Here is a 26,649-nt window from a genome sequence, read left to right as displayed (position 1 = left end):
CCGGGTGCTCCGGTTTCCTCCCATAGTCCAAAGATGTGCAGGCTAAGTGGATTGGCCATGCTAAATTGCCCTGGGTGTCCAAAAAGGTAAAAGTGGGGTGACCAGGTTATGGGGATAGGGTGGAGGCATGGGCTTGAGTAGGCTGCTCTTTCCAAGGGCCGGTGCAGACTCGATAGGCCAAATGGCCTCCATCTGCACTGTAAATTCTATGATTCTATGACTGGCCTTCCTGGGACATAGTTTGCACTGAATGTTTTGACCTCCCTGCAGAATTTGTTTCTGTGCATGCGTCGACCATATGTTTCCAGATCGAAAGTCTCCTGTAGGTGTCCTCCACACTCCTAGCTCCCATGGTCTTGGCAAAATAACTCGCCCCCATCCACTACCCCTGTTTTGCCAGCAGCCTCCCCTCTCCCATCAGCTCCCTCAGTCCTGCCAGAACGACCTTCCCTATTCCCCCAAGCCCTCGGCAAAATCCATTCTTTGATCTTTGTACCTGCATGATAAAGGTTAATCTTATGCATGGTAGCTTCAATAACAATGTGCGCAGTAATAGTTTAATATTTACTTCAATTAATTTTTTTCTTTTGTGCTAATGGTATTTTCTGTAGATAGGAAACAAATACTTGTGGCATTTCTTGAGTGCAACCATGAATTGTGTCATATTTCCCTCTGTTTTAACTGCAGCAAATGGAACAAGGAAACATTTGATTATCTTCTGAGTTATGTGAATTCACCTGATGCCAATGAGATGGGTTTGTTTTTACAGTCTGGGTACAACATCTTCAAGGAACAAGTGCCGGTAAGTGTTTGTCCCAAATATTGTTACAATCCCAGCTGGACAGTCAGGCCCCAGAGTGGAATCAGCTTGACAGATCCTGCCTTTTTTTTTAGTTCAGATACGTGGAGGAGCAGAATCTGTCGATCTATTTTTAGCAAAAGAATAAAACTTTTATTAAACAAGAAAAGATTAACTAATACACTATCCCTTCATTCCAACTATGTCTTTACAAGTATATACAGATTTGTAAGGACAGCACACATTACAAAATCTATTTTATACTCAAATGTTTTCAGTAAATTCACGGTCCATGGAAACCAATAGGTGAAATATGGTCAGACACAACAGTCTGAGACCAAGTAACAGATGTCACCCAAGCCAAACTTTTGTGGATTTCTCATCAAATCCCCCCAGATGCTTCTCACACAATAAACCAACTGGCCTCACTGGAACTCTGGCTTCCACATGACCATTTCCAATCACCACTCTCAAAGGACACATTTTGGAATTGTCTCCCACACTACCTTTCTCTCAGATACATTCACCAAAGATCTACATCCAGGATTTCAGTCTCTCCTGGTATTCCATTGCCCTGAATCGCCATATGTGTTCAAATTTCCACACAATCTCTCTGGTACCTAGCCATACTTGACAGGGTGTATTAAATTGTAATCAATCTTAAGATTCCTTAGAATGTTTGGCTTCTCGCTAGTGGACGTGTCCAGGTTTCCGACTATCAGTTCGGCCTATAACTGGAAGCCTCTCTCTGTCCGTTTCTTTACCTTCGGGGAATAGTACAAAGAACAATACAGCACAGGAACATGCCCTTCGGACCTCCAAGCCTGTACCGGTCATGATACCAACTTTTGCCAAAACCCTCAGCACTAGCACTTCCTTGTGCGTATCCCTCTATACGCATCCTATCCATGTGTTTGTCAAGATGCCTTTTGAACGCCGATAATGTATCTGCTTCCACAACCTCACCTGGCAATGTGTCCCAGGCACTCACCACCCTCTGCGTAAAGAACCTGTCTCGCACATCTCCTCTGAACTTTGCCCCACGGGCAAATTCTGCTTCTTTGTTCAAATTCCTTCAGTCTTCTGTCATAATATGCACTCATGCACATAATGAGGCAGGCAGTGATAGACACCCAGGTTAGCCAAACAACACACAGGACAGAACACAACCAATCACCAGACAGAACACTAGAGGGGGGCTTCCTACTATAAAACACATGAGGCATCAGCACTCCGCCTCTTTCCACTGGTGATAGCTGTAGTGACAGTCAGGGTGTATATATCATTTAGCAGCTTCTACACGTGGCTCAGAGCTAGTCTTGTCTAGTTAGTTAGAGTTAGCACACTTAGAGAAGTAGAGTGTCAACCCTCAGCAAGCTGTGTGCATTGTTACAGAAGTTCAAAAAATCGTATTGAACCAACTTCTACGTTTGGTGTCTGCTTTCCAGTACAACTGCATCCAGATGCAGTCCATGTTACCCCAGGGTGAATAACATAACATCTTCCTGGGACTATTTTCATTCCCTACTTTCTGGAATTGTCCATTCTTTAACTTTTGGGATTTGCTTACTGACAGCAATTCTGGAATATGTATTTCTGAAGGTAAACACGAAAGTCAAAAGTTATTTTCGTTGACTCCGGTGATTCTCCAAATCACCAATGACATTGTGACTCCCGGACTGAAATCTTACAGTTTCCAGCTGCTCCCCTCAATCAAAGAATTCCCCCAATCAGAGACTTTCTCCCCCCATCAGAGAACACCCTCCCATCAGAGATCTACTGCCCCATCAGAGACCTTCTCCTCCCACCAGAGACCTCCCCCGCCCCCACCATGGACCTTCCCCCACCATGGACCTTCCCCCACCATGGACCTTCCCCCACCATGGACCTTCCCCCATCAGAGACCTTCTCCCAGCAGAGACCTTCTCCCATCAGAGACCTTCTCCCATCAGAGACCTTCCCCCATCAGAGACCTTCACCCATCAGAGACCTTCTCCCATCAGAGACCTTCTCCCATCAGAGATCTTCTCCCATCAGAGACCTTCTCCCATCAGAGACCTTCTCCCATCAGAGACCTTCTCCCATCAGAGACCTTCTCCCATCAGAGACCTTCTCCCAGCAGAGACCTTCTCCCATCAGAGACCTTCCCCCATCAGAGACCTTCTCCCATCAGAGACCTTCTCCCATCAGAGACCTTCTCCCATCAGAGATCTTCTCCCATCAGAGACCTTCTCCCATCAGAGACCTTCTCCCATCAGAGACCTTCTCCCATCAGAGACCTTCTCCCATCAGAGACCTTCTCCCATCAGAGACCTTCTCCCATCAGAGATCTTCTCCCATCAGAGACCTTCTCCCAGCAGAGACCTTCTCCCATCAGAGACCTTCCCCCATCAGAGACCTTCCCCCATCAGAGACCTTCCCCCATCAGAGACCTTCTCCCATCAGAAACCTTCTCCCATCAGAGATCTTCTCCCATCAGAGACCTTCTCCCATCAGAGACCTTCTCCCATCAGAGACCTTCTCCCATCAGAGACCTTCTCCCATCAGAGACCTTCTCCCATCAGAGACCTTCTCCCATCAGAGACCTTGTCCCATCAGAGACCTGCTCCCATCAAAAACCTTCTCCCATCAAAAACCTTCTCCCATCAAAAACCTTCTCCCATCAGAGACGTCCCGCATCAGAGACGTCCCGCATCAGAGACCTCCCGCATCAGAGACCTCCCGCATCAGAGACCTCCCGCTTCAGAGACCTCCCGCTTCAGAGACCTCCCGCTTCAGAGACCTCCCGCATCAGAGACCTCCCGCATCAGAGACCTCCCGCATCAGAGACCTCCCGCTTCAGAGACCTCCCGCTTCAGAGACCTCCCGCTTCAGAGACCTCTCCCCATCAGAGACCTCTCCCCATCAGAGACCTCTCCCCATCAGAGACCTCTCCCCATCAGAGACCTCTCCACAATCGGAGAGACCCCCCCCCCCCATCAGAGAGCCTCCCCAATCGGAGAGTCCCCCAAAAAGAAAGCCCTCTCCCAGAGCACCCATATCAAAGGCCCCTCCCCTCACCAGAGGCCCCTCTCCTCATCACAGACTCCTCCCCTCATCTGAGAGCCCCAGCAGTCACACCTGCCTGAAAACGTAAGAGCAGTCCAGGCAGTTGAGTGAAAATTTACTGCATTTCCACTTGCCTATCCCTAATATCTGCTGCCTCAAGCAAAAGTGTTTCAATCAACAGCTGTTACAATTGTCAGAGGCTTCCTCAAGTCAAGTACACTTCAAAGGGCTTCATTTCCCTTGACAGCCTTTTAAGTGCAAATCTTCTATTCTATTTCACACAGCAAAACATTGCACTAGCCAGTCATTGACAGTTTTATTGGTCCAGAAACAGTTGCTAAGGGGCTCTATTTATTTATCTATCCCTTCATGCTTGAATGCATTTCAACTACCCTGCTTATATGATAATCACAATGCTTCTGAACATTCTTGCTATGATTGACAGACCTTCATTACATCAAAAGGAGCTAAATGAAAATGAAATGAAATTAAAATTAAATAAAACGAAAAATGAAATGAAAAATGAAAATTGCTTATTGTCACAAGTAGGCTTCAAATGAAGTTACTGTGAAAAACCCCTAGTCGCCACATTCCAGCGCCTGTTCGGGGAGGCTGGTACGGTAATTGAACCGTGCTGCTGGCTTGCCTTGGTTTGCTTTAAAAGCCGGCTCTTTAGCCCTGTGCTAAACCAGCCCCTTACTGCTTACTGCTGAGAAAAACCCGTTTTCCCTCGCTGCTCCATTTTCCACCCAATCAGGAATTCCGATACCGGCGTCAAGCAATGGAGAATCGTCCCCCAGATTTCCACTGCCTTTTATGTGAAAAACATATATTTTTTAAATCTTGCTGCTAAATGTCCTAGGTCTGTTATGCTCTCTTGTTCTGGATCTGAAACATACACACTGAAGTTTTCTTGAGCTTTTTGGAAAGTGCATAGGTTAATCTTAACCTGGTCTAATAAAAATAATAAAAAATGCTCCAACTTGCACAAAACAAACTCAAAGTTCAAATAAACAAATAAATAGATTGCAGCGTGGAAGGATAGATTAAGTAGTTTAATGTCCAGTTGAATTAAAGCGGTATACCATTCTTGAGGTTTGGTGACTTGGCTGGCTTCTGGCTGAACTTGTCAAGTTGATTTTTTTAAGATATAGACGGATGATTTATATATTCTTCTGAAGATAGCAGCTGCAGAGTTGAGTTCTTTTCAAAATCTCTTTAGTGTGGTACATGGAGAATCAAACAACAGGGTTTGAAACTTGCATGTTGTCTACAGAGAGAGGGAAAGACACATACAGGGATCTTGCTTCTTCAGCTGCTCATGTACTTTTGGTTTGCAGAGGAAACCAGTGTTTAAATACACGGGGCTAGATTAATCATCCCCGCCCGCTGCACGATCACCACGTGTGGCACGGGAGAATCTCGCCCACAGAGTTAGCTGACTTGTCACATGAACCTGTCATCCAACTTCCCAGTGACCCAAATATAGTAATGAATATAGTAATGGCTAGCGTATTCCAGTTATAATTTGATAAGACTATTGCTGGGAATTTCTCAAACAGAATCCTTTGTCTTAAGTGATTATGTCTCATGCTGGTTCCCCATCCAGTTGAGTCTGGATGCCCTGCAAATGGGGATAGCAGATGTGGTTCATTCACATTACTTAACATAATTGTCTTTGATGGGCTCTTGCAACCAGTTAAGCTCCACTTGGAATGTTGAAGTTACATTGCTGTATATGTACAGCCACCTTTATGATTTCAAGTCATTGGAATGTGACTTTAATTGTTCTTAAAATTCAGTTTGTGGTTTCCAACCAGATAATTCATGAAGTCATTTATTCATAAAGCATGGTTTAATAACAATCCATCTTATCAAATCACATAATTATTAAAAATATTTATTTTAGATCATCCCTCAATTATCTAAATTCAAGGAAATACAAGTCAAGTTTCTGCAGTTTGTCCTCATTGTTTATCCCATTATGTCATAATATTATTCTGAAGGGCGGCACCCTACTCCAAGGCCAATATATCTTTCTGGAGATGCAATTCCAAAACTGAATGCTGAACCACAGATAGGGTCTGGCCTTCATTGCGAGAGGTTTTGAGTATAGAAGCAGGTATGTGTTGCAATTATACAGGGTCTTAGTGAGGCCACACCTGCAGTATTGTGTGCAGTTTTGGTCTCCTTCTCTGAGGAAGGATGTTCTTGCTCTCGAGGGAATACAGCGAAGGTTTACCAGACTGATTCCAGGAATGGCGGGACTGACATATGAGGAGAGATTGACTAGGTTAGGATTGTTCCCGCTGGAGTTCAGAAGAATGAGGAGGATCTCACAGAGACTTATAAAATTTTAACGGGACGAAACAGGAGAGATGCAGGGAAGATGTTACCATTGATGGGTGTGTCCAGAACCAGGGGTCACAGTCTGAGGATTCAGGGTAAACCATTTCATACAGATATTCTTCACCCAGAGAGTGGTGAGCCTGTGGAATTCATTACCACAGGAAGTAGTTGATGCTAAAACAATGAATATATTCAAGAGACGGCTAGATATAGCACTTGGGGTGAATGGGATTAAAGGCTGTGGGGAGATAGCAGGATTAGGCTGAGTTGGATGATCAGCCATGATTGTGACGAATGGCGGAGCAGGCTCCAAAGGCCAAAAGGTTTCCCCCTGTCAGACCTTGTGCTGCTAAAGCCTTACTTCCTCTTTTTGGCTGCCTATTGACTATATTTGTCCCTTTCTTCGTCCAGTTTCCAGCCACTCAAATTTCTATGCCATTTATGTTGTGTCATTTGCAAGCTTGAAGATGCAACTCTCTATTTCTACATCATTTTTATAAATGTTAAGACACTGATTGCAGATCCCTGAGAACAATAAAGATTCCGCTGAGAAAAAAAACAATAAAACGTTAAATAGAAAACACAATGATGGGTTATTATCTGACTTGATACATTGTTGAACAAAGAGCTGAAGTAGATTTTTTCATATTGCTATCAATGACTCTGTATGTCCAATGACAGAGTGAGCAAAGTATCTCAATTCATAGAAGCAAAATTGAGCACAAGCAGGAGGATCACCAATCCAAATTCAATCCCAAGAAACTACAATCCCAAGAAGCTAAGGATGCAAAGTCTTATTTTTGGCAGTTTCTAGATGATCAATTTTGATAGCTGTATTTGAACATAATTGAATTAGAATGGTTAAAGCATGTAACATTTAGCATGTCATTAATGCAATGAGTGCAATAAAGGCAATCTCTTTCATCCCTATCTTTTATAACCTTCTTGATCCATGATAAGTATCCTCTGACAAAGCACGCTTTTGAGGAAGGGAAGTATTTCACAAGAATTCTGCTAATTTTTTCTTGTTTCTATGTTTAAATACAAAATGACACAAATTTAACAGCGTTGATTAGTGAGGTGAAGACTTGGCCATGGTAATTGACCATGTAAATTGTTGCAAAAAGGAAAACAACAAAACATATACCAAGAATATGTGCTTAGAGAGTAAGAAAGTGTGTGCTGGACTACCTGCAGGTCAATGACACGGGGAAATCTCAGCAGCGGTGGTCTGGGAGGCGCTGAAGGCAGTGGTGAGAGGGGAGTTGATTTCAGTCTGAGCACATAGAGACAGGATGGATAGGGCAGAGACGGACTGACTGATGAAGGAGATCCTACGGGTAGATAGGAGGTATGCGGTGACCCCAGGGGTGGAACTCTCTGAGAGCTTCAAGGGGCTGGAAAGGGCTGGTTGGGGGGGGGGGGGGGTGGGGGGGGTGGGGGGGCATAGGGTATCGCTGTATGCGGATGATTTACTCCTATATGTGGCGGATCCAGGGGCAGCAATGAGGGAGATTATGAAGATTCTGGGGGAATTTGGTCGGTTTTCAGGATACAAACTGAATATGGTGAAGAGTGAGATGTATGTAGTCCAGGCAAGAGGCCAGGAGGGTCGGCTGGGGGAGCTACCGTTTAGGTTGGTGAGGGACAACTTTAGGTATCTGGGGATACAAGTGACACGCGACTGGGGCCGGTTACACAAGTTGAACTTGTCCCGGTTGGTTGACCAGATGAGGGGCGAGTTCCAGAGATGGGATGCGCTCCCGCTATCACTGGTGGGGAGGGTGCAGACGGTTAAGATGATTATATTGCCGCAATTTTTATTTGCGTTCCAATGTCTCCCGATTTTCAAAGATGATCAACAAAATCATTTTGGGCTTTGTTTGGGCGGGTAAGTCCCCACGGGTGAAAAAGGTGATGCTCGAGAGGAATTGTGGGGAGGGGGGGCTTCCCCTGCCAAATTTTAGTAATTATTACTGGGTGGCCAATAATGCGATAATAAGGAAGTGGGTGGTGGGGAAGGGGGCAGCTTGGGAGCGAATGGAAGCGGCCTCATGCAGGGGCACTAGCTTAGGGGCGCTGACAACGGCACTGTTGCCGTTCCCGCTGGCGAGATATTCCACCAGCCCCGTGGTGGTGGCGGCCCTGAGGATCTGGAGTCAATGGAGGAGATCTGTTGGTGCAGTGAGGGTGTCGGTTTGGTCCCCAATATGTAACAATCATCGGTTCACTCCGGGGAGCTTAGATGGAGGATTTCGGGTATGGCAAAGGGCGGGGATTAAGAAGATGGGGGACCTGTTTCTGGAAGGGAGCTTTCCTAGCTTAAGGGCGCTGGAGAAGTTTGGGCTGACAGCAGGGAATGATTTCAGATATCTACAGGTGCGGGACTTTCTGCGCAGGCAGGTACCATCCTTCCCACTTCTGCTACGAAGAGGGATTCAAGATAGGGTAGTGTCTAGGGGATGGGTGGGGGAGGGGAGCATCCCAGACATCTTCAAAGAATTAATGGGGGCAGAGGAGGTGCATACAGAGGAGCTGAAGTGTAAGTGGGAGGAGGAACTGGAGGGTGAGATGGAGGACGGCCTATGTGTGGAGACGCTGATCAGGGTCAATGTCACCACTTCATGCACAAGGCTCAGCTTGATCCAGTTTAAGGTGGTGCACCGGGCACACATGACAGCGACCCAGATGAGTAGATTTTTTGGGCTGGAAGACAAGTGTGTCAGATGTGCGGGTGGACCAGTGAACCATGTCCATATGTTCTGAGCATGCCCAAAACTTAGAGGTTACTGGCAGGGGTTCACGGATGTCATGTCCAGGGTATTGAAGACAAGGGTGAAAATGAGTCCAGGGGTAGCAATCTTTGGGGTGTTGGGGGACCCGGGTTTTTCAGGAGGAGGGAGAGGCAGATGTTCTGGCCTTTTCCTCGTTGGTAGCCTGCCGATGGATACTACTGGCTTGGAGGGAGTCTAGGTCTCCAAAGTCAGAGGCCTGGTTAATCGACATGACGAGCTTTCTCGGCCTGGAAAAGATCAAGCTCGCCTTGAGAGGGTCGGTGTCGGTGTTCGCCCGGAGGTGGCAACCATTCATTGACTTCTTTGCGGGGAATTAATCGTCAACAGGGGGGGGCGGAGGAGGGGGGCTAGGGTAGTATAGAGTAGGGGGTTAAATAGGCGGGCCTTGGCGGGACGGATGTCGGCGGCTGTTTTTTGATTACTGTTCTTTGTACTCTATTGTTTTTTTTTGTACTGTGGTTTGTTATGCCAAAAATACCTCATTAAAAATTGTTTGTTTAAAAAAAAAGAATACGTGCTTAGAATTTACGGTTGGTGTAATTAGTGAATCAACACTTCATGAATTTATATGACATTCGTCTGTTAATTTATTTCTGGCATTAAGCAGTTTTGTTCAATAAGTTAATAACTTCACTAAAGAGGCGAACAAAGGAATTGAATATGAATACTTTAAGCGTGCATTAATATTTCTAGGCTTTGATGGCTGCACGTTGATATAGCTGGCCTGCACATTGAGAAGAACGTTCTGTCTAATCTATATCATGATGGATGAAAACACCCTAATATTGCACTGCTGTCAAGGATTCAATCTATGTATATTCTCAAATCAGCTTAAAAAGTCTTTAGAATTTGTTTGCAATTTTCAGTTGTGATACTAATTTCTAAAAATATAATTTTATTTTCTTGCACATGGATACGTTCTGATAGGTGTGGCACTAATTACTAGTCCATAGCAACCCGATCTTTTCTGACTTCATACAGCAAAACTGAGTTGCTTCCTCTTAGTGTCTTTCTATGTTAAATAAATCAATGCCAGTGGACTTGTCCCAATGACAGTATGCCAATAATCTCAGACAGCTAGGTAAACAGAGGGATAGACCATTGGCATTTGTATTGTTTATCAACACTCGTATACTAATTGTCTACGTGTAATTGAGATTACAGCAAGGGATCAAATTATATAGTTCTCACCTTTCAGGATCTGAGGAAAATGCATCTAACTTGTTTCTTTGCTTCTTCTTCGTCATAGGACCCATCCTGGAAAGATGCTGTTTTAGGGTTCAGACACTTGACAGATGAAGAACTCAAACTGTTTCCTGGATTTAGGTATTTATTTTCCAAAAAGGTTTGAGCTATCCTAAAATGACTTTGCAGACAGTGATATCACTGAAAGCTCTTTTCCTGGAATGCTGAAATTGAGCCCAGAGTCAAACCATCACTAATTAAACATCATGTAAACCCTAGAGTGCCGAAGAAGGCCATTCAGCCCATCAAGTCTGCACCGACCCTCCGAAAGAGCACTCAGCCCAGGCCCACTCTCTGCCCTATCCCCGTAACCCTGCACATTGATCGTGTGTCACTCCAGCTAACCTGCACATTCCTGGAAACTAAGGGGCAATTTAGCATAGTTGATCCATTTAACCTACACATATTTGGACTGTAGAGGATACCGAAGCACCCAGAGGAAACTCATGCAAGCATGGGGAGAATGTGAAAACTCCACACAGTCACCAAAGACTGTAATTGAACCCAAGTCCCTGGCTCTTTGAGGCAGCAGTGCTAACCACTGTGCCACCATGCTGGTTATGATGTACAGTTTCAGTTAATGGACAATTCTTCTGAGTACAACTGGTCAGCAAGGAAAGTTCAAACTGTTTTTCTGAATTGACAAAAATGTTCCGAGTCAGTCTTTAATGGTTAGGATTATCAGTGACCCTATGTCAGAACACTTACCTGATGACTATGCTGCTAACACTAAATCTCATCATATTAAGTTCAGTATTTTTAACAAGTCTTACACCAGGTTAAAGTCCAACAGGTTTGTTTTGAATCACTAGCTTTCGGAGCACAGCTCCTTCCTCAGGTGAATGAAGAGGTGGGTTCCAGAAACATATATATATAGACAAAGTCAATGATGCAAGACGATACTTTGAATGCGAGTCTTTGCAGGTAATTAAGTCTTTACAGGTCCAGACGGAGCAACTGGAGAGAGGGATAATCACATGTTAAAGAGGTGTGAATTGTGTCAAGCCAGGACAGTTGGTAGGATTTCACAAGCCCAGGCCAGATGGTGGGGGGTAAATGTAATGCGACATGAATTCAAGGTCCCGGTTGAGGCCGTACTCGTGTGCGGAACTTGGCTATCAATTTCTACTTGCCGATTCTGTGTTGTCGCAAAGTGCTGAGGTGACCATCCTTGATGGAGATGAGTGTGTCCAAGAATGCGACCGATTCTGGAGAGTAGACCATAGTGAGTCTGATGGTGGGATGGAACTTATTGATGTCATCGTGTAGTTGTTTCAGTGATTCTTCGCTGTGGATCCAAAGGAAAGAAATGTAATTTATGTAACTGGTGTATGGCGTCGGTTAAAGGTCCTGTCTAGTGAGGAGGTCTGGTTCGAACTTGTGCATGAAGATGTTGGTGTATTGAGGTGCGAATTTGGTCCTCATGGCTGTTCCGTGTGTCTGGATGAAGAACTTGTTGTCGAAGGTGAAGACGTCGTGATCCAGGATGAAGCGGATGAGTTGTAGAATTACCTCTATGGATTGGCAGTTGCCGATGTTGTGTACTGAGGCTGTTGCAACAATGTCGTCGGCATGGGGGGTGCTGGTGTAGAATGCCGAGACGTCCGTTGTGATGAGGAGTTTTCTTGTTTCAACTGGTCCATTGGTGGTCCAACGCTGGCATCTCCACATCAATATTTTTAAGGCATCCACTCCAAAAGGAAAAATTAAATTGAGTTTCAGGCCCTCTCATGACGAAATAAACCAGAGTAATAAGTTGTGTGCAAATTTGGGTTCGCTCCTGAATGGAAATCAAACCCTCTGTCCTATCCAGCCCTCGGAATTCCGGGGCCAGGACATTTTTCTATGTTATAAGACAAAATACAGAATTTCTTAATTAACTCTATTCATGCTAAGTCCTGATAAGTGCTAAGTGAAGAAGTATCAAAAAAAGGAATTTGCCACAACAGCTTAAAATTATAAGCATTTTTAATGTTGTAAATTGATCCAAGGAGATTCACAGGAGTATTATCAGAAAAAAATCTGACGCTGAGCCACATTTTTTTAAAATTTAGAGTACCCAATTCTTTTTTTTCCAATTAAGGAGCAATTTAGCTTGGCCAATCCACATACCCTGCACACCTTTGGGTTGTGGGGGTGAGACCCACGCGGACACGGGGAGAATGTGCAAACTCCACACAGACAGTGACCCGGGGCCGGAATCGAACCCGGGTCCACGACACTGTGAGGCAGCCGTGCTAACCACTGCGCTGCCGTGCCTGCCCCTGATGCTGAGCCACATAGAGATCTATTAGGATAGCTGGCCAAGACTTTGTTAAACAGATACATTTTAAGCAGAATGTTGAAGAAGAGAGATAGTGGGTGGAATTCTCCTGCCTGCTGGCCCAGCCGGCGGCGCTGGGCAGCCTCCTTTTGCTGTCCATCCCCCATGTCCTGTGCATCTGCTTCCCCCTCGCCATCCCCCTCACCTGGAGAAGAGTTCCCCTCATCCTGACCATCTTCCTCCTCCTCCTCCTCCAGCACATCGCCCCTCTGCTGGGCTATGTTGTGCAGGATGCAGCAGACCACGGCGATGCGGCTGACCCTCTCACGGGTACTGGAGGGCTCCCCCAGAGTGGTCCAGGCACCTGAGGCGCATCTTCAGCGGCCCAAAGCACCTCTCAACCACACTCCTGGTCACTGCATGGGCATCATTGTAGCGGCGCTCAGCGTTGGTCTGTGGCCTCCGGATAGGCGTCATCAGCCATGACCGCAATGGATAAATCCTGTCGCCCAGCAACCAGCCCTGCAGGCCGGGGGGGGGGGGGGGGGGGGGACACATTCATAACTAATGATGTTTAAAATTTTGTTGGCCCTCACACTGAGAACAAATCTTTCTTCCCATTGGTGTTTGGTGTGGCCCAACAACGAACAGCTCAGCTTCTCACTCATGGATGTTCTCTGTTTTGCAGCTCTGGTTGGTTCAACACTGCACTAATGTTGGAGGGAAAAAGTTATTTACCGTGGTTGATGGAGAGGTAGGATACAATGATTTTTATCCATGTAATTTCTGCTCAGAGTTGGCCAACTGAACTGGGGTGGCTGAGGATCGCAATTCTTAGAAGAGTTACAACTAATGCAGTAAAGTAAAATTAAGGTTTCAGGGAGATGACAATGCTTCTGGGCCTATACCCAAGCTGGGCAACAGCCTTGTGTAGACCTGAGATTGGTTGCCAGTGACTGTCGTGCCTCCACAGTGAATTCCCATTTGAGTCTAGGTGCAGCTTGGAAATATTGAATGATGAAGAAAAGGTGAAATAGGTACTTTTAGTTGAGATAGCCGAAAGTTTATTCATGTGCAATAAGTATTAGCCAGACATATCAAAATATAATTTTAAATGGTAGTATGGATCCCAGTAACAAACCTCATAGACACCTTTCATCTTATTTAAGGTTAAAAGAACATGGAGTTCAGTTCGTTCAGAAGAAAATCACTTCCTTCCAAGAGGTACTCTTGACGAATATTATGGCATATAATCCCTGAGATATTTTTCCCATGTAACATTATTAGAGTATCTATAGTTTTGTGCGTCAGTGTGTTCTTACACGTGTTTTTTTCATGCGTGTATCTATGTTAGTTATCTCCAGACTTTGATGTGATAGTGAATTGTACAGGCAGCCGAGCTCAAGAGCTGCAGCGAGACCCAGAACTGATACCTGCTAGAGGACAGATCATAAAGGTGAGTGAGTGTACATTACATCTTATAATCACTACGGGGATCAGGGGAATGGGTAATAATTCTTTTCTTCCTATTTTATGAATTCTTCACAGCAGATAGTAAGAGGGTGGGAAGGACCTTGACTAAGGCATCGTCTGGTATGGCCCTGTAACTAGAATGCTGAAGTTCCAATAAACTGCTCTGATGTGTCTATCCCTCTCGCACATCATAGAGTACATGAGATTGTTGTAATAATATTCTTAATAGCACAAATAGAACATATCTCTACAGTGGAAATGACAAATTTGAACTGGTATTAATTCCAATCTGTAGCCACATGATAATGGGAAACCATTCTACCAAATTAACACACTATTCCTATATATATCTCTATTTTTATACATTAGTATAGAATCCTTACAGTACAGAAGGAGGCCATTCAACCCATCAAGTCTGCACCGGCCTAGGCCCTCTCCCCCGCCCTATCCCAGTAACGCCACCTAACCTTTGGACACTAAGGGGCAATTTATCATGGCCAATCCATCTAACCCAGACATCTTTGGACTGTGGGAGGAAACAGGACCACCCGGAGGAAACCCAGGCAGACATGGGGTAATGTGCAAGTTCCACACAGACAGTAGCCCAATGTCAGAACCCTCGTCCCTGGAGCTGTGTGGTAGCAATGCTCACCACTGTGCCACCATCCCACCGACATTTGTAATTTTGAAATAATTTACCACAGTCCTAATACGAGGGTGGCACAGTCGCACAGTGGTTAGCACAATTGCTTCACAGCTCCAGGGTCGCAGGTTCGATTCCTGGCTTGGGTTACTATCTGTGTGGAGTCTGCATGCTCTTCCTGTGTCTGCGTGGGTTTCCTCCGGTTGCTCCGGTTTCCTCCCACAATCCAAAGATGTGCAGGTTAGGTGGATTAGCAATGCTAAATTGCCCTTAGTGTCCAAGAAAGGTTCGGTAGGGTTACGGGGAGAGGGTGGAGGTGTGGGGAGAGGGTGGAGGTATGGGGAGAGGGTGGCGGTATGGGCTTAGGGTGCTCTTTGCAAGGGCCGGTGCAGACTCAATGAACCAAATGACCTTCTACTGCATTGTAAATTCTATGATCTATTATTCCAAATGGGCGTGATTTTATGGCCATGCTGTGCCCGAAAAGAAGCCCGCCTTGGCACAGCATGGCCAGGAAGCCCTGCTAATGGATCTACCGAACTCGCAACGCCTCACGGTATATAACGTGACCTCACAAGGCGTTGCGATGTAAATCCCACCCATTGTGGGCGGTGTGGGCAGGATCACTTTGTAGCAAATCTGCATATTAAAGCATATTAAAGCAAGACAGCTTGTCTCCCGTTAATGCGCAGATTCCCGAGGTAACCGAGGCATGGGATCTATCTCCTTTGCCTCGGAGACCTTGGGTGAGCGTCATTTGTTTGGTCTCCACAAATTGGGAACCAGATGGAATGGCACACTTGGGGGACACCCAGGGGATTTGAGACCACATGTGCATGCCCTTCAGGAAGGGTGGTACCCTGGCACTGCTGGTACCACATAGGCACCCTGGCAGTGCCAGCCAGGCACCTTGGTAGTGCAATGCTGAGAACTAGCTGGCATCCTGGGAACCAGATGGCACTGCCAAGGTGTCAAGCTGCCATTTTTAGCGGGGTGGTGATCCAGCTGGGGGTGCCCTGCGTGGGCGTTTGGGGGGCGGGGCGGAGGGGCCTCCAATAGTGTGTTGGGGATTGGGGGTGGTCAGGGGTTGCTTTGGGGGTTCCAGAGATCGGGATGCCATTTAGGCTATGTGAGACCTCAGCTGTGCATTCCCTGCTGGGGCAACATGGTAGCACCGTGAGTATCACTGTTGCTTCACAGCTCCAGGGTCCCAGGTTCGATTCCCGGCTTGGGTCACTGTCTGTGCGGAGTCTGCACCTTCTCCCAGTGTCTGCGTGGGTTTCCTCCGGGTGCTCCGGTTTCCTCCCACAAGTCCCGAAAGACGTGCTGTTAGGTAGCTTGGACATTCTGAATTCTCCCTCTGTGTACCCGAACAGGTGCAGGAATGTAGCGACTAGGGGATTTTCGCAGTTACTTCATTGCAGGGTTAACGTAAGCCTACTTGTGACAATAAAGATTATTATTATCTAACCCAAGTACCGTTTATAGTGCATTTCCCAGCGCTGTGAGCGCCAGGAAACACGTGGCTATATGTGTTCGCGATGGGACTTTGTTCCCATTTTGTTAAATCCTGCCAAATGTAGCTGAAATTCACACACATTTTTCACTTGCTTCAAGCTACATAATATTGCAAGTATTTAATCTCTCATCTGTTTAAAATGTTTTTCAGGTTTATGCACCATGGATAAAGCACTTCATTCTGTCACATGATGAAAAGACCACGATTTATTCCATGCCATATATTATACCAGGGTAGGTGCAATCAAAGTACTCAAAGGACTGAAAGCTACAATGGTAACTATGGGGAAGATTGATGGGAGAACAGTTCGTCTGAATGAAGAAAATAAATAGATGCTGTAATTAACCTGGTGTCTGTCAAGCTCTCTGGAATTTTGTTTCCTTTTCTGTCAGCCTTCATTATCTTTGATTTTGATCATCTCCTTCCTTTCCCTATCAGCTCTATTGCTTTTCTTATGTGCTGTTTATTTTTTGTTCTTCCGTTGTTCTGTTGAATTAATAGATAAAAATGGGCTGCGCAAAAGCTTTATGAAGTTGCAATTCTTATGGTTATAAATATGTTAACCCAGAAATAACATTTTCACAGGATATTGCATGACAAACTAACCTTCCTTTTCCCCCTTTTTTGAGAATGAAAGTCTGCCTTTTTTTGATCTGCCCGCCCCTGCACTGATGTTGCTGGGTCTGCAATATGAAGCTGGTGACCAGGAGATGTGAAAAAGCAGTTTAGATCAGTCTCCCTCTACCTTTTTTCCCCTCCCTGTGAGGAAGTGTCAGCCTTCTATATTGTACCTTCCCATGTAGAATGACTGAGGCATTTAATACACCAAGACTCAAGATTGCTTTCCGCGTTCCTCACATAATGAGTTCTCTAACGACTAAACTTCAGTGACAGGGTTTAGCGTTAAGAACCAAGATATTTGCACTCTCCCCAAGAAGGTGATGCATATGGTAAAGTGAATTGAAAGGAAGGACCAGTACACTTGCTGCATGACCACTAGAAATGTTTCCAGCCCAAAAGTAAAGGAGAACAACACAAGTACTGTTACTGGCCGAGAAGTAAGCTTTGTATTGGGACAAATGTGTGACACCTTCAATTTGAAAACTGCATTGCAGTTGATTTTATTGTTTCTTATTTCAGGAGCAAATTAGTAACCTTGGGAGGAATCTTCCAGCTTGGGAATTGGAATGAGGAGAATGATTCGGAAGACCACAAGAGAGTGTGGGAAGGTGTCTGCAAACTTGTCCCTAGCCTGAAGGTTGGTACGAAGAGCTTTATTCTATTATATTGTAAACCAGAATTACTGTGGGGGAAAAAAACACATGGAAAGCTATCTGAATGATTAATTTCTGTTAATTCCTCAACAAATTAACTTACGGGGATCATGTGATGAAAGGACAGGAATAGCAGCGTTTTCATGTGGTCTGGGGCTACTCATCTCTTAACCCTTCATTTATCTTGTATAAGCGGCACATACTTACCTAATCCAGGAGTGAATACTTCATAATATGTCCCTGGAGGATTTCTGGAGACAAAATGCTGACGAATCCTAAGAAAATTGCCGCTAAGGGGGAGCAGTCAGATGCAACTGGGGTGGAGCTGGCTCTGCAATATGGCGACTTGATCCTCGAGCGGGCTCTTGATCCAGCACTCTCAAAAGCACTGTGAACATCATTAGAGTCAGGGGGGACTAGCAGTAGGGGGGACGCAGAGATGAGGGAGGATGTACAGCTTAAAACGGGCGTATTCGGCACGCTGGATCACGAGATTCGCAATACAATACCCCTTGATTTGGACCGAATGGGATCCAGAGGCGAGGGTAATGGTTTGGGATGCGGGACAGGTGCACAGGGAGCAGCGCCTTACTGTTTCTGTGTGCACAAAACTCTCCGTGCTCCTGGAGTGGAAAAGGCAGGGAGTGTCGCGCCCGTTGATCTGGACGAGCATCATGGAGTTCCGCAGGTGATTTGGCCGCGACTGATCGAGGGTGATTGCTCCCAGCTGTGGGTAGTCTGAGTCTTCTGCGAGTTGGAGTCACAAAATGGCCGCCCCCATCGGTCGCACGTGCCAGGTTTAGAAAATGGCCACCGCCAAAATGGCCACCCCTATGACTTGCACGAGGCCAATAATGCGTCAGAAAGGGGCGTGTCCGGCTGGCATGCAGCCATGTTGCGGGGCCTGTGAGCTCGATTTTGGGGCCTGTTGGGCTTTTTGTTTCTGTGCCTTGGGCCTGGTCAGGCAAACCCTCACGAAATGCCCCTTCTTTCCGCAGTCGATGCAGGTCACGGAATGGGCGGGGCAACGCTGTCGTGGATGCTGGCCCTGCCCACAGAAAAAGCACGGTGTGCCCCTGGTCTGGGAGGGTTGCCACGCGGCGCAGGCCTATGGCCTGGCCGAGTCTGGGGAAGGCCGAGAGGGGCTCGCAGGGTCCACGGGATATGTGCCGAGGTTCTGGTAGGCCACCTCCAGGGAGGTGGCGAGCGTTACCGTTTCCTGCAGATCTTTCACCCCGTTTTCTAGGAGTCGCTGCCTAATATAGTTCGACCGGATTCCAGACACATAGGTGTCGCGGATGTGTAGGTTCATGTGGACCTCCGCGGTCACATCTTGATGGTTACAGTTTCTAGCGAGCATGGTGAGCTTTTACAAGTACTCGTCCAGCGATTCCCCTGAGCGCTGCTGGCGAGTAGAGAGCATGTACCTCATTGATGGGTTTTACGAAACGCTTCCTCAGAATCTCGATCGCTGCGCTGTAGTTGACCGCCTTCTCGATCAGGCTGGAGATTCTGTGGCTCACCCGGGCGTGGAGTAGGCGCAGCTGGCGAGGCTCGGCAACGGGGTCTGCTGAGGAGTCCAGGTAGGCCTCAAAACACCGAAGCCAGTGTTCAAAAATTTCTTTGGCTTCCGGCGTACGTGTGTCCAGGTCGAGCTTTTCTGTCTTGAGACCGCTATCCATCCTATCGTAATCTGTTTATTAAATTGATATACCCTCAATTATGACATGAGAGAGTGTACTCGTAAAACGAAGTCTTTAATAAACGGAGAACTTCGCCAGCTGGGGAGATGAGTGCTCACTGAGCACCGCTCACAGGACGTCACCTTATATCCGGCCCCTGGGAGGTGGAACCGGAAGCGGAGTCCCCCTGGGTTCCAAACCCAGTCTTAAAGGGACTTGCATGATCTTAAAGGCACATTACCCATTCATCACAAGGGGTTGGTGGCGAGCCAGGGGAACCTGAAGGGGAAGGTGGAAGACCAGGAGAACCAGTTAAGATGCCAGAATATTAAAATAGTGGGCCTGCCAGAAGGAACCACGGGTAGGGACCCATCATATTACATGGCCCAGATGCTGGAAAAGATGGTGGGGAGAGAGAGCTTCCCCAACCCATGGGAGATCAACAGGGCTCATAGGTCGCTCCGGCTGAAACTCAAGAAAGCGATTATCACCAAGCTACACCGGTACCAGGACCAGGAAAGAATCCTATATTGGGCCAGGCAAACAAAGGCCTGCAGCTGGGAGGGACACAGTATAAGGGTGGACCAGGACACTGGGGAGGACCTGGCAAAGTGCCGGGCAGAATTTGACAAGGCAAAGTCGGCCCTGTACAAGAACAACATCACGTTTGGGATGCTGTATCCAGCAGACCTTGGGTAACATATCAGGGCAGGGAACATTATTTTACCACCCCTTCAGATGCCAACGGGTTTGTCCAAAAGAACGGACTAGATAAACAACAGAGAAGGCAGCGATGAGGCGGACACCGGAGAGACCGAGAAAGTTAAAGGACAATTTACGTGGGACTGTACTTCCTCGTTCTGAACCGGGGAACTAATTCACAGACAGGTGGGGGGGGGGGGGGGGGGGGGGGGGGGCGGCGGCGAGAGCAGCAGAGCGCAGGAGAGGGTGAGGAGGAGACAGAGTGGAAATCGAAACAGTGGGCATAGGAGGGGATCGGGCCGACCCTAGGAGGGCGGTCAGCACACTAGCAGGAAAGCTAGCGCCAGGATTTATGAGTGAAGGGGGGGAGGGAACTGCCCCACATCTCTCAGCGGGGAGAGAGCACCTGGCGAGGGGGGTATTGATGCACGATCAATTGCAGAAAGACGAGAGTTGAATACAACTGAGGCTTTATTACAGTAAGATGTGTGGCCTCCTACAGCAGCTGGTGAAATGGATGCTGTACGGGGAGCACACATATTTATACTCCGCCCTGGGCAGAGCCAGCAGGCAAGGACTACCCCCGTACCTGTAGTACAGGGCCTTATCATACATACCCTAATATATACAGAAGTGGTTACTACCACAGGTATACCACAAGGGGGGGGGGGGAATTAGGGCGACAGAGGTGGGGGGGGAATAGAATGGGGGAAAATAGAGGGGAAGGGGAGGTAGCAGAAAGAGGAGATGCAAAACCACAGAGAACAAAGGGACGGGGGGGGGGGGGAGAAGGGCTCTAGGCTGGCTGCAACAGGCCACGCATGGCAACAAGGAACAAGGTGGCACCACAAGCAGACACTTTGGAGGGTCCTTAAAGAAAGAGAAACCCCAGAATGCAGGGAATCAGTCACATGGCATACACATAGTTGCCGACCATGTTGAGTGGCCCCTAGACAATGGGAAACACCGGATGCAGGGGTGCATCCTCAAAGTAAGTATGGTTGATCCCGCATATAGTCACCTGGAACGTCAGGGGACTTAACGGCCCAGTAAAACGATCCAGTCATCGCCCACCAGAAAAGTATGAAAGCAGACATCGTCCTCCTCCAAGAGACACACCTAAGGGAAATGAAATAAATTAATGAAAATGAAAATCGCTTATTGTCACAAGTAGGCTTCAAATAAGTTACTATGAAAAGCCCCTAGTCGCCACATTCCGGCGCCTGTTCGGGGAAGCTGGTACGGGAATTGAACCTGCGCTGCTGACCTGACTTGGTCTGCTTTAAAAGCCAGCGATGTAGCCCAGCATGCTAAACCTCCATACTCCCGGAACGCCTTGACCCACTTCAATTCGCATACCGTCGCAACCGGTCCACATCAGACGCCATTTCCCTGGCCCTACACTCATCCCTAGAGCATCTCGAAAACAAGGACTCCTACATCAGACTCCTATTTATTGACTACAGCTCCGCCTTCAACACCATAATCCCAGCCAAGCTCATATCAAAGCTCCAAAACCTAGGACTTGGCTCTCCACTCTGCAACTAGATCCTTGACTTTCTGACCAACAGACCACAATCAGTAAGAATGAACACCAACACCACCTCCACAATAGTCCTCAATACCGGTGCCCCGCAAGGCTGCGTACATAGCCCCCTACTCTACTCCCTGTACACACACGACTGCGTGGCAAAACTTGGTTCCAACTCCATCTACGAGTTTGCTGACGATACGACCATAGTGGGCCGGATCTCGAATAACGACGAGTCCGAATACAGGAGGGAGATAGAGAACCTAGTGGAGTGGTGTAACGACAACAATCTCTCCCTCAATGCCAGCAAAGCTAAAGAGCTGGTCATCGACTTCAGGAAGCAAAGTACTGTACACACCCCTGTCAGCATCAACGGGGCCGAGGTGGAGATGGTTAGCAGTTTCAAATTCCTAGGGGTGCACATCACCAAAAATCTGTCCTGGTCCACTCACGTCAACGCTATCACCAAGAAAGCACAACAGCGCCTATACTTCCTCAGGAAACTAAGGAAATTCGGCACTTTTCCAACTTCTTCCATCGGGCAGGAGATTCAGAAGTCTGAGAACACACACGAACAGACTCAAAAACAGCTTGTTCCCCACTGTCACCAGACTCCTAAATGACCCTCTTATTGACTGACCTCATTAACACTACACCCTGTATGCTTCAACCAATGCCAATGCTTATGTAGTTACATTGTATATCTTGTGTTGCCCTATTATCTATTCTCATGTATTTTCTTGTCTTTTCTTGAATTTTGTTTAATTCCCTTTTCTTCCAGGTACTGAATGATCTGTTGAGCTGCTTGCAGAAAAATACTTTTCACTGTACCTCGGTACACGTGACAATAAACAAATCCAATCCAATCCAAAAATAAGGGATTGGTCAGAGATGACCCTCCTCCATTAGGCCGGTCATTGAAGTGGCGAGTTTGTTTACTCCTTACAGGCCCTGTTCTACAGTGATTTCAAGGTTATGTCTGCCAAGTGCGAGAATCCTATAATTGTCAATAGTCTTAGAGCATGGAGGATGGTCTGTCAGTTGGAAGGGAGATTAAAATTAACTTCTGCTCTCTCTCCCATTCAGGGCAACCCGGATTTCCCTCCAGGTCTTATGGACCATGGATTTGATATCTGGAGAGTTAGAAGTATTTGAAGGCTGGGAGTCAGGTTTATTGGTACTTCCTTGTAATCTTGTGAGCAGCTATGCAAACAATTTGATATCCCGAGACACTCCTTTTAAAAATATCTGCAACTTAGAGACTTTATCCGTCATAATACAGCTATGCATTTGATGCTTCAGTCTCCGTGGTGGAAAAAATTCCTGACTTCTGCGGAGCCGAAGCGGTTAATAAGTTCATGAAACTTTGTGTCCTAGATCCTGTGTGTATATATTAGGAACGCTCTGGTTTTGGGAAAAAGACTTTGCAATCAATATTGATGGGGAGACCTGGGGTAATAAATGGGAATAAGCCAATAAGATTTCAGTCTGTAATAGAATGAAGGAGACTCAGTTCAAAATATTACACCATCTGCATATCACACCAAGCTTGAGATCCTCAACGTACCTAAAGTGCCAGGTAGTGGAGGGGACTACATACGCTGTGTGTGGTCCTGTGTTAGAATTTAATACTACTGGTTTGGTGTATTTAAAGAGCTTGAGAGGATACGTGGCATGGCCTTAAAAATTTGAACATTTATTCCAAATTCTGGGGGGCCCAGATAGAATCATAGCATCATAGAACTTGCAGTGCAGAATAGGAGAATCATCAACGTTATTGGAAAAAAAACTTATAATATCCTAACCTTTGCAGCTCGGAAGAATATCCTCTGCTTCTCGATTAGCGATAAGTATGCTTCAGTACAAAATTGACATAAAATGATTGTGAAATGTATCACGATGGAGTTATTAACTTCCAAATTCCGTTCTAAATTGTATGCATTCTGAAAAGTATGGGACCTTATCTCAAATTTATAGGTTTCGTTGTGTCTGACTTGCTCTTACAAAGTTTTCCATAAGTTATGTGGCACTGTTTTGTTTGGTATACGTGAAGATGTGCATCATATTACCACATTTACATAGCCTTATCCTCTTCTCCTCTATTCTCTACCTTATCCATTATGTGGTTGGAGGCACTAACTTTAAGTGTATTGACGTTCTCCTGTTTTTTTCTTTATTCATGTATGCAGAAGCATTTATATTGCACTGTACCAGTTTTGAGGGTTTATTGCATTATTTATAAAAATGGAAAACACTAATAAAAATATACATTAAAAAAAATTAACTTCTTGTAGAATGCCAGGATAGTTGAAGACTGGACTGGACTTCGACCGTGTCGCAACAGGATTCGTATAGAACGACAGACCATTAATGCAGGAGCAGAGAAATTTGAGGTATGATACGAAAGCAGAAGTAATAAAATTTTAAAATGGTGAACAAAACAAACAGGATGAGGAAGAGTGAGATAAACTTAAAATAAAGCATCAAACATGAAGTTGCACTCCACTACAATCATTGAGGAATATTTTTCTTTAATTTGCTTAATTACAGCTTATGATACATGCACCGGATTGTCAAAGTTATCAGAGCCACATTCAAAATATCTATTAAATACACCAATAATTATGCTTCTAAGCTTAATTAAGCTTTTCTGTGCTATTAAAGAAAGAACTTTGTTTTTTATAGTTCCTTTTATATCGTCAGGAAATCACAAAGCAATTCACAGCCAATGAATTACTTCTGAATTGTAGTTTTGTTTGAAAGCACGGCAGCCAATTTGTTTACAGCAAGGTTTCACAAACAGCCAAGAGGTAACCTATCAATTAACCAGTTTTAGATGGTGTTGGTCAAGGTTAAGTGTTGGCCATGTTGAAAACATGTGCCTTCTTCAGATCAGATCGTGTTGGGGATCTTTTAATTCCGCCTAAATAGATGAGGGTTTTCCCTCCTGTTATATGCAGAGCCTGACACGTCAATTCATTGACTGCAATGGAACAGAATGTCAGGTGCTACAGACCTGATATCGTCCATTTTGCCTCACCACCCAAGAGGAATTTCTATCTACAAGACAGCTTCTCTAGAAAAGTAGCAAGTCTTTAGTACTGCACTGAAGTGATAGCCTGGACGACATGCTGAAATCTTAGTGGAGAATGAGCTACAAGTGTCTCAAGAGGTGAGAGTGGTGCAACAGAACCAAGCTAACCATTATAATGAGAAATGTGATGCGCCCATCGATCCCATCGAACTAACTTTTTAAACAACTAGAAGAGTAAGTTGCACAAGAGCACGGCTGGTGCTTATGGAACAGCACAACTGAAGGAGATGGCACCTTTAGGAGAGGTGGAAGAGAATGTTCACTAACTTTTATTTAATTCCTTCTTTGATTGGTCAAATAAAGACATAATGTAGGGGCAAGACACACAGAGGGGGGGATCCCATTAGAGTATAGCACATTTTATTCCTCTTAGTACCACGGATTGTTTACTCTGGAAAAATCCGCAGAATTATTGTAATGAGAATTATTACAATAAGAATTATTGTAATAATGATCAATTTTTGGTCCAGAACAATGCCTGCAGTTGCTGTTACAGTTTTACATGTGGCTTCTACAGCTCTCAGACAACTACCACATCCAAGGGGTACTGGGTCCTGTCTTCCTGAATAGTATCCAATTGGTCTCTGCTGATCCCCATGATCCTGCGTTAAAATAGCTGTCAAATATCCTTTTTTTTCATGAACAAATAGGGTGAATGGTTTTCCACTACTCGGAATGCCTAAGGCAGGTGCTGAACACAAGGCCTGCTTTAAATCCTTAAAGGCTTTTTCCTGTTCGTTGTAAGAGTAACTTCCTCTTTCGATTTTCGGCTTCCCTTTAATATATCAAAGAGAGGTTGTGCCAACTGGGTTTATGAGTCAATACAATTTCTGTTGAAGTTACATAACCTTAAAGATGATCTTAGCTCTTCAATATTGGTGGGTTTTTTTTGAATTGCTTCTGCTCTATCTTGGGTCAGTTCTCTTTTCCCTTTTGAAATTTTCTGACCTAAATAGATTACTTCATTCTGAGCAATTTGTGCTTTGGCCATGTTGGCTTTATGACCCCTTTTACTGAGATGGTTTAACAACATATGCAAATCCTTTTCATGATCTTCTTCCTTAATAGTGGCTAACAGAATGTCATCTACATACTGGATAATGGTAGAGGGCATCTCAGGTAATTCCCTCAAATGATTTTGCAATGCCATATGGAATACAGTAGGACTGTAGTGAAAACCTTGTGGTAATCTTGTCGGGTGTACTGTTGCTGTTCAGTAGTAAATGCAAACGGAGTACTTCTCTGGCATGTTCAATAAGTTGGTGGGTGAAAGTGGATTCATGTCCCCTGAATTGGCTCGTGCCCATCGTACACTCCAGCCGAGGCCTCGTACTGAAGATCCACTGCATGTGCTGTTAGTGAAGTTGCACAGCTTCAAGGAGAAAGAGATAGTTTTTAGTTGGGTGAGGGAACACCGTGCCTTTAAGTGGGAAGGCCACATTAGGTTTTATCAAGACACGGGTGCAGAGCTTGTGAAGAGAAGGGCTGCGTTCAACAGACTCAAGGCCGCCCTGCATAAAAGTGGAGTCAAGGGACTTCCGGTGGGGAGCATGTAGGGAGAAGTCGCACTCGAGGAGGCTCCCACCAGGATACTTGGTTTTTTTGGCCCTTTTTGCCCAGTTTTAGGAATATTGTTACGTAAAATCCCATCAGTTCGATGGTATAAGGTGCTTGCATAAGGGAAATGCCAAGAAAGAGCAGGACAAAAAAAAATTGCTGATAGAAATTCGTCGATGGATTCGGAAGCTTCTTGAGGTTCCTCGGTGGAGAAAATGGCAGAGACTGCTCCTCTGACTCTGGCCACTCAAATAATGGCCGAGGTGCTTGTTGGAATCTTGACAATAGAGGGCAGGATTCTCCCGTACCTGGCGGGGCGGGGGGTCCCGGCGGGATGGAGTGGCGTGAACCACTCCAGCGTTGGCCCGCACCTTCAGGGGCCAGGCCGGCGTCTGAGTGGTTTGCGCCCCGCCGGCCGGCGGGAAGGTCTTTGGCGCCACGCCAGCCGGGGCCGAAGGGACTCCGCTGGCCGGCGAGAGTCCGTGCATGCACGGGTGCTGTCAGCGGCTGTTGACGTCATCCCCGCGCATGCACAGGGCGGGGGTCACCTACGCGTCGGCCATCGCGGAGGCTGACACGGCTGACGTGTAGGAGAAGAGTGCCCCCACGGCACAGGCCCACCCGTGGATTAGTGGGCCCTGATCGCGGGCCAGGCCACCGTGGGGGCACCCCCTG

The 26,649-nt window shown here is 46.1% G+C and overlaps 1 protein-coding gene across 3 annotated transcripts in view; it reads left to right on the top strand.

The window, feature by feature from the left end:
- The window catches only part of LOC119977753 (D-amino-acid oxidase-like), a 70,224-nt gene that overhangs the window by 17,269 nt on the left and 26,306 nt on the right, over positions 1–26,649 (top strand). For all 3 annotated transcript variants that reach the window (XM_038819135.1, XM_038818992.1, XM_038819063.1), the window contains 8 exons: positions 688–802; positions 10,241–10,317; positions 13,188–13,253; positions 13,669–13,723; positions 13,854–13,955; positions 16,285–16,367; positions 17,275–17,392; positions 23,618–23,716. In XM_038819135.1, the coding sequence (XP_038675063.1) occupies positions 688–802; positions 10,241–10,317; positions 13,188–13,253; positions 13,669–13,723; positions 13,854–13,955; positions 16,285–16,367; positions 17,275–17,392; positions 23,618–23,716 (715 nt within the window). The remainder of the gene's footprint in view (positions 1–687; positions 803–10,240; positions 10,318–13,187; positions 13,254–13,668; positions 13,724–13,853; positions 13,956–16,284; positions 16,368–17,274; positions 17,393–23,617; positions 23,717–26,649) is intronic.

Source organism: Scyliorhinus canicula, chromosome 1 (assembly GCF_902713615.1).
Source record: "Scyliorhinus canicula chromosome 1, sScyCan1.1, whole genome shotgun sequence".
NCBI lineage: Eukaryota > Metazoa > Chordata > Chondrichthyes > Carcharhiniformes > Scyliorhinidae > Scyliorhinus > Scyliorhinus canicula.
The sequence above is the reverse complement of the archived record's forward strand: the minus strand, read 5'-3'. Positions and strand labels throughout refer to the sequence as shown.